The sequence below is a fragment of the Microtus ochrogaster genome, chromosome 8 (genome assembly GCF_000317375.1).
Source record: "Microtus ochrogaster isolate Prairie Vole_2 chromosome 8, MicOch1.0, whole genome shotgun sequence".
Classification (NCBI taxonomy): domain Eukaryota; kingdom Metazoa; phylum Chordata; class Mammalia; order Rodentia; family Cricetidae; genus Microtus; species Microtus ochrogaster.
The window spans coordinates 48733370-48742400 of NC_022015.1; the positions used below are offsets into that span (position 1 = coordinate 48733370).

Sequence of the window (9031 nt, forward strand, 5' to 3'; positions counted from 1 at the left end):
TCTATCTATAATCTATCTATCTATCGATCTATCTATCTATCGATCTATCGATCTATCATCTATCTACCTACTATCTATCTATCTATCTATCTATCTACTATCTGTCTATCTATGTATCTACCATCTATCCTATCTATCTATCTATCTATCTATCATCTGTCTACTATCTATCTATCTATCTATCTATCTATCTATCTATCTACCTACTGTCTATCTATCATCTATCTACCATCTATCTACCATCTATCTGTCTGTCTGTCTATCTATCTATCTATCTATCTATCTATAATCTATCTATCTATCTATCATCTATCTACCTACTATCTATCTATCTATCTATCTATCTATCTATCTATCTATCTATCTATCATCTATCTATCATCTATCTACCTATTATCTATCTATCTATCTATCTATCTATCTATCTATCTATCTATCTACTATCTGTCTATCTATGTACCTTGTCCATCTACCATCTATCTACCATCTATCTATCTATCTATCTATCTATCTATCTATCTATCTATCTATCTATCTATCATCTATCTATCATCTATCTACCTACCTATATCATCTATCCTTAGCATCCAGAAGACAGTTCCAGATACCCTGGAACTTGAGTTACAGGCAGTTGTGAGCTGTGCTTGGATTAGTTGTTCACGCAAGAACAGTATGTGCTCTTAACTGCTGAGCCTTTTCTCCATCTCCCGAGCCAGATTAACACTTACTCATTATAAAATAACACTTTAGTGGTAGTAAATATCAGCTTACTGGAAGATAAGCATCCACGGATACTGCTTATCTGGCAATCTTGGCATACATATTTTCCAAACTGAAACTAGAGGGAAGTCATGTGATTCTTTCCTGGTCTGCTACTAGTATGCCAGTGTGCAGGCTGCAGGGGTTAATGCTAATAGGATAGCATCCCCTCTCTTTACTGGCAAACAGTGATTATCATTCATAGACTGTAGATACTTACGTTTTCCTTGACTTTGGGTCATCAAGGATCAGAAGTGAGTCCCCAGTTATATTTTCATATTGTCGTGTAGAAGTCTGATGCTTCTAGGCTCTGTCTGCAGAGCTCTGCTTGGCATTCTTTGTGGTCTCTTGAGCTCACATCCGGGGAATGTGTGTCCCTCACAGATGGCTTATCTGGCATTCCTCATGCTGTTCACTTACACAGTGTTGGTGGAGATGCAGCCTGAACCCATCGTGCAAGAGTGGTATGTCATCATTTACATCTTCACCAATGCCATCGAGAAGGTCAGAGAGGTGAGTGTGCCTTCTGTGTCTTCTCCATGCCCATGGAAGAGGAGTTCTAGGCCCTGGGGATGAAAATGGCCTTCTGTCAAGTGTGTGATGGAGAGAGAGAGAGAGAGAGAGAGAGAGAGAGAGAGAGAGAGAGAGAGAATACTGAATCCAATTTTGCTATAAGAAGGTTGCTCAGGGAAAATTTTCTGGCTTCATTCCTTTATCCTTACCAAATATTTCTGTTGAACTTTGAAAACAACCATTTTGAAGCACAATCTTAATTGTGCTTGTTACTCAAGGAGCAATAGGCAGCATCCTTTATTTGTTATTGAGCTCTCTGACTGCTTGCTTCCCATGATGCAGCTTTCTTTGTCACATGGATTTTTAATCACCTAGCCTTACCTCATATTGTCAGCTTTACCCAATAGAGTGACACATGAATGGCTAAAGTTGCATAATATGTAAGGAATCCACTCACAGTAGAAGGAAGTTCCTAGTCAACTCCCTTGAAAACTGAAGCTGGATATCCTGCTGGGAGAAGAAGACCAAGAGTTGAAGAAACTAAACATTTTCATTTCTACTTTGCCACTGGTCACTTAAAAGTTAGCCTTCTTCGTGAAATTTTATATATAATTCTAAGTCATTATGACTTTGACTCTCCCAGATGTGTGTGCGTGTCTCTGTATGTCTATACATTTGTCTTGTTCCAGTGGTAATTTGGCCAACATTCTATGCTAAGTAAGCATCTTCTTAGAAGCTAGACTGCATCGCCTGCCAAGGATCTTTATAGTCGAGAAACACTACCTGAATTCTACCATGATTTTTGTTTTAGGGAAAACAAGCTTAGCGTTTACATTGCAGCGTGTCTGCTATAGTAGTGCATGGGAAGTGTCTTATTCTCGTGTGTCCCAACACCATGTTCTTAGTGATTTGCCAAGAACTCACTTAGTAGCAGCTGCAGGAGCTCACACGACTGCTGGGTTTCCAGTCAGAATTCTTTGTCCTCAGCTCGTGAAGCCGAATGATGGATAGGCAGAGCCACGGCAGTGCTGAGCTCTGAAATGGTCTGGTGTTGATGTAAAATTTGGTAGGAATTGTTTCACTCTAATGATGGGTTAATGAATTTAAAAAGATGCTATTGATGGCATTGCCCTCCAGCTATGGTTTTGGGGCTTGAACCCAGGGTCTTTTTGTGTCAGAGACGAGTGCTGTACCACTCTCCTCCAGCACCAGTCCAGCACCTTTCTTTAAAATTTCTTTTTTCTCCATTTAGATATGCATTTCAGAACCAAGCAAGTTTACTCAAAAGGTGAAGATGTGGTTGAGCGAATACTGGAACCTAATAGAAGCCGTGGCTACGGTCCTGTTTTTAGTGGGTTTTGGCCTACGTTGGGGAAGCCCCCCTTTACACACTGTAGGAAGACTCATCTACTGCCTAGACATCATATTCTGGTTCTCTCGGCTCATGGACTTCTTCGCTGTGAATCAACATGCAGGTCCATATGTGACCATGGTTGCAAAAATGGTATGCACATCATGTTTTATCTATAAATGTCCCTTTTCAGTGGCCCCACCATTGTGGTTCATAGCTCACCCTTTAACTTTCTCTCTTGTGATGTGTGCAAGCATACACATGTATGTTTGCGGGTGTCCTCACCCATGTTTGCGTGTGTAGAGGGTGGACATCAGTGTCGAGTGTCTTCCACCATTGCACTTGTCCTAGTTGTCTTTCTGTTGCTGTGAAGTGACAGCATGACCAAGGCAGCTTAGAAAATAAAGAGCTTGATTTGGGGCCTCATGCATCCAGAGGACTAGTGTCCCTGGGGAGCATGGCCGTAGACAGGCAGGCATGGCACCAGGGCAGTAGCTGAAAGCTCACATCTGATCCAGGAGCACCCGATAGACAGAAAGTTAACTATGATATGGGTTTTGAAACTCCAAAGCCCACCCCCAATGGCACACCACCATCAAGGCCACACCTCCTAATCCTTCCCAAACAGTTCCACCAACTGGGGACCAAACATTCAGATCTATGAGCCTATAGGGGATATTCTCCTTCAAACCACCATAGCTCTCATCTTAGCTTTTGAAACAGACACTACTTAACGAACTTGAAGCTCACTGTTTTATTCAGACTGGCTGGCTAGTGAATTCCCAGGATCCATACTATGCCTGGTTTTTATATGCTTTCTGAGAATCCCCTCTCAGGTCCAGCAAGCATTTTAACACTGAGACGTCTCCCTAGCTCACTAGTCAAATGTTTGAATTGTTCCAAGAGGCATACCGACTCATATCTGGCTAGCCATAAACTTGTATATAAAATGGGCCTGGAGAGCGCCTTGGGTAGTTAATAGGAAAACTTAGTTTAGCCTTTTGTGAGGATTGCCAATATGAGATTGAGTCACATTAGTCTTTGATTTGTGCAAGGCCACCACCATGACTGTTTCTCTAAAAGTGCTGATTTATTCTTTTGTCACTCACTATCTTACTCCTAAGTAGTACCACTATGTACCACACACACATGGTGCCAGGTATTCTGTATATATTAACTCACTATGTTTGTAGCAACCTAATGAAATAAGTAGAATTATCTATTTTTATACAAGGAAATGTACATTAAGTAAATCCCCCATGAGCATATGTGGGGATCCAAGCTCCCAAAATGGGTAGCTTGGTTCTAGTCTATGCACTGAGCTTGCTGAGCAATGTGCCAGGTTTTGCCATCTGGCAATTTGAAAGTACCCAAAGATCTACCACCTAGGCATACAGTATCAAGATTATATTGTATTTGCTTCTAGAATACAAGGAAGATATTATTCTGGAGGGTCTGGGGAAAACAGAAATAAAGGAATACAGAGGGAGAAGGCCCTGAAGAGCCTCCAGATGGACCTCATTGCTTCTGCTCCATCTCTCTCCCCTTCTTAGCTTCCTCCTCCTCTTCTCATCTTTTTCCTTTTGGTTGGAGTGGGGATTGAACCTGGGTCCTCATGCATGAGAGGCAGACACTGTACTGCCAAGACCCAGCCCAGCCTTCAGAGTTTCTTCTTCACCACTTTTCTCTTCGACCATAAACACATCCTTTGATTTTGCTAAGGCCACATTTGTTAGAGGAGTTATATGAGATAAAAGTACATCTCAGTGATGTGGCACAAGGTCTCTTCTCCCCGAAACCAGCTTTGATGGGTCTTCCAAGTGCTGACTCCAGGATACAGAATTTCATCTTTGTGTGGCATAGCCATGCCACCTCACCTCTTCCAGGGTCTCCTTTGCCAGCCACAGTTCAGCATTATGTAAAAGCTTGGGCAAAGCCACTGGTGTCACTCTCCAGACTCTTGGCTACTTGGATCTTTTGTCACTACTGAGTAAGATAAGAAATGTGGAGAAAGTGGAAATGTTGGTGACTTCCGGGTCTGCCACACTGAACAAGTGGGTCGAGTTGGTGTATTTTACAAGATGGAGGGGAACTGGGGTAATCAATACCAAAGATATTACATGGTTCTAGGGGCTCTGGGAGATAATTCTAACAACAGTTATTGGAATAGTTTTAATATGTTTTATCCTTTAAAAATATTTGCTAACTAAGTCTTTGATTTAATTGGTCAAAAGTTGGGTGCTAGCCAGCCAAAGCCAGTTGATATTTGATGGCTGCTTCTACAAAAATCTTTATTTGTAATTTCTGCGCATCATGTGACTCCACAGATGTCACTGACCTAAAACACATACTGTGTAGGGAAAAGGAAATAACTTAGCCAGTTATCTTTGGATAGAGGGTTTTAGCCACTGGCTGGACTGTGTAGCGATCTCTAGGTGTGCAATGACAACCTTGGGGGCTTGATGCGTGATAAATTCTGGTTGTGCTGTGCTGTTTTGCAGGCAGCAAACATGTTCTACATTGTGATCATGATGGCCATTGTCCTGCTGAGCTTTGGCGTGGCGCGCAAAGCCATCCTCTCACCAAATGAGCCTCCTTCATGGCGCCTGGCTCGCGATATTGTTTTCGAGCCATACTGGATGATGTATGGAGAAGTCTATGCTTCAGATATAGATGGTACATTTGGGGTTTGCCCTCATGCAGAATCAGAACCCCTGTAGATACCGAGAGAAAGATGAACCTGGAAAGTATCCACGAGAATCTTTTTTCGATGTGGAAAGTGTGTGGCATTCTGTGGAGTTGAGGGGCCAAATATTTGCAGAGGGCCCCAGGGCTGTGATTCGTCTTACCCCACTCTTGAATTCTTTGTTTTTAGTTTGTGAAAGTGACCCTTCTTGCCCTCCGGGTTCTTTCCTGACTCCGTTCCTGCAAGCTGTCTACCTCTTTGTTCAGTACATCATCATGGTGAACCTGCTGATTGCCTGCTTCAAGTAGGTGACTTTCATCAACTGTGGTCATTTTGTTTACCAAAAGATGAGAGCAGCTATATTGAATATGTTCTAATAGATAGTGAGTATATGATCTCCTTATGTGTGTCCCATGCTATATTACTATGGCTTTAAAGCAAGGGGATGGAATTATTGGTAGAAGAGAAGTTGAACTCTTAGATCATAAAAGAGTGAAGTCATAACTGATGTGTGGGAGAGGAGATCCGAGCCGTCACTGTGTAGGTGGAGTCTTGTAGCATGAGGGTTGGAGCTGATGGCTCACCCAGGGGTCTTTGTGTGCTCTTCCCACAAGGCCCCTGTCTGTTCTGCTTCTTCTTCTCTCTCACAGTTAGCTGCCTCTTCCTAGTCTTCCTTTCTGGCTCAACCTCTCCATTTCATACTAAAAAGTCTTGGGCATAGACCTTGGGCCTTTTCCTTTTTGTATGGTGCTTTTTTTATGTCCATGTTCAGTTTCCCGGATATTTGGGAAATCCCATTTCCATGTTTAGTTTTGCTGACACTCCAGGCTCATCAACCCATGGTCCCCCCAGTGACAAACTCTTGAACTCCCCTCTTTCCCAACATAGACTGATTTCATTTCCAGGCTTTCCAAAATCTATAGGGAAAAAGAAGAGCTTCCCTGGGAAGTCCAACCCGCAGTCTTTTCCCGCCCGGCTGCTCCTCTCATCCTCCTCCTTTTCCTTCCTCTGCATTCTTCCTCCTCTCCTGCCTTTATTCCCCTTCTCTTCCCCGACCCCTATACAAACAACAACACTCTGAGGAGCAAGCAAGTGCAATGATTCCAGATCTGACGACTTATTTATCTGGGGGAACACTTTAAGATAGAGTTCTTCCTATTAATGACCCTGAGATACTTTGTGATTGACACCACCTGCTGGTGGACAGGCTGAAGTCACCTGTGAATTGAAGACCTAATTGGGACCAGCCTTGAGGGTTTGCAGAACTGCAGGTTAATGGTCTCTCACAGTTTCCCATGCCATAGTGTTGAGACAGAGGCCAAGGATGTGCTTGGTCTCAAGTGCTCAGGTGATGCTGAGTCCAAAAATATCCACGTCATGTGGAACCAGGAGAGTCTGTTAAAGGGTCCCAAGAATTTATTCAGATATAGGACAGGGACAAACGCTCACTGATACAGAACCAATTAGATGCTGCTGCTGATCCAACTGCCTTCATCCAGTCGTTCTGTCCAGGGGTGAAGAGCACCAACTGCATGCCGTCTCTCCATCTCTCTGCTCAGACCACACAAGAAAGCATGAGAGCAAGAGAGAGTGCGCAACCCTCTTTTCCAGTTTTTTTAAAAATTTTTTTTAAAAGAAAGCAAACCTTTTATTAGTTTCTTTTAAAACTGACTTAATTTAAGAGAAAATCCAGAGTGCCCACCAGGAGAGACTACCTTCACTGTGAAGCTAACGTGAATAATTTGTCAAGTTCCCTTTGGAAGCTCTGGGAAGCTTATTTAAGGAGATCCTTCTTTTTTATGTCTTCTTCATCCATATGATTCTGTTGCAATGCTTTAGTTAGAATAAGTCTTGCATGTCTTGCTTCTGGCAGGTGAGGGATATTTTTTATAAAGGCAATAATGCAGAGGAACATCACACTTGTTTGCAATGAGCTATGTTATAGAAAAGAGCTTCAGAGAAGCAAAAGTGTCCCGCAGACAGGGCTGAGTGAGACGGGGCAGTTTGTTCTCCGCTTAAAATGCTGTCATTTTTCTAATCTCTGATTTCAATGTCTGCATTTTGCTCATTGTTCCAGTTAATGTACTTTGTTCTAAAAAGTGCTTATTCTATTTTATTTGATGGAAGAAAAATCGTAAGCGAATAATAGTTATTGGCTACCTGCTGATGATTGCTAACCAATCAGAAGAGCTGGGAGATAGAGTCTGTCGCATTTCAGGGTCCCATATTAAAACGTTGTCTCTCGCCCTTTCTACAACCTGCAGCAACATTTACTTAGATATAAAATCCATCTCGAATAAAGTCTGGAAATACAATCGCTATCGCTACATCATGACCTACCACCAGAAGCCCTGGCTGCCCCCACCCTTCATCCTGCTGAACCACATGTGCCTGCTCCTCCGAGGTCTCTGCTGTCACCCAGGACCACAGGACCAGGAAGAGGGTGATGTAGGCCTAAGTAAGTTTCTCCGGTGCGGCAGAGGGGATGAGGAAATAAAGGGCAGAGACCCAGGAACTCAAGGAGGGAGGAGGTAAATGCTGGAGACCTGGGTGTTGACAGTTCCAGTGAGGATGTGGCATAAAGGCCTCATGGGACACTGACTGCAAACCCTCGCCTTTGCCTGGGGTCTCAGGATTGTTGTTGCCTCTGTTAAGTGGTACCCGGAAGAAGAGAAGCAGAGGAGACAGTGTCTTTGACTGAATGGGAGAAGGCTTTACACCTTCTAGAAAACCCGGGCTTTCTCTGCTGACCAGGGAACTGCTCTGAACGTCTCTTATGGGGTAATCGCCTGACCTATTATTGCTCTGTTGAGTAAAACAGTGACTCCAAAGGTCTGGGATTCAGGGAAACAGAGAAGCAAGCTTCTCCAGAATCACAGCTCTGGTTCCCTAAGCTCCCAAGAACGAATGCGGGTCCTCAAGGAGGTTTCTTATTTTCAGAACATCAACATGAAGTGCAGGGATATAGAAATGCGTGTTCTCATTTTGCTTTGTTTAAATTGGGATGCTTACATTCCCCCCCCCCGCCCCCGCCGGGTGTGACCATGGAAATGTAGGTCTATAAAAGGGTGCCTACTACTAACAAATCACAGACCTTTATTTAAGAACAACCCTGGGGGGAGTGTGTAGAGATGATGCAATGGGTAAGAGAACTGACTGTTCTCAGAGGACTTGAGCATGAGTCTCAGCACCCCATTGCAGCTTACAACTGTCTGTAACTCCAGTTCTAAGGGATCTAACTCCCCCTTTTGGCCTCCATAGGCACTGCATGCATGTGATACAAGAGGCAAAATACCCATACACATTAAAATTTAAAAATCCTTGGGTATTCTTTTATTAAAGGCAAAGCTAATAATTTACATAAGAATGAGGTGGCTATGCTTGTTTTTTACACAATTTAATGTTGACTATTGATACTTAGTGGTGTAGAGCTTCTTCGGTGTTTACGGATATTTTGATTTTATAATTGTCCATTTTAAGAATCCCTTTGCCTAAATACACGGACAGTTCCAGTGTGTTGTGTGATTCTTTTGAAACTCAAGTCAGCAACTTAGCTAGCAGATTTTAAAATCACACAAGATACTTCAAAGAGATATTATTTCAGTATTTGTCTGCTGGGGAAAATTACAATTGTTTGCTGTTTTGATAATTAAGTAATCATGTTTGTCTATGAGCAGACAATTCTGTCCTTACTTCACAGTTCGCTGTGTTTCTCACCTGCA

At 42.8% G+C, this 9031-nt stretch overlaps 1 protein-coding gene across 1 annotated transcript in view; it reads left to right on the plus strand.

Annotated features, from left to right (window-relative positions):
- Trpm6 (transient receptor potential cation channel subfamily M member 6) overlaps positions 1–9031 on the plus strand; it is a 114006-nt gene that overhangs the window by 41174 nt on the left and 63801 nt on the right. The window contains exons 20-24 of the mRNA XM_005352237.2: positions 1144–1272; positions 2525–2776; positions 5125–5299; positions 5499–5613; positions 7574–7767. Coding sequence (XP_005352294.1) covers positions 1144–1272; positions 2525–2776; positions 5125–5299; positions 5499–5613; positions 7574–7767 — 865 coding nt within the window. The remainder of the gene's footprint in view (positions 1–1143; positions 1273–2524; positions 2777–5124; positions 5300–5498; positions 5614–7573; positions 7768–9031) is intronic.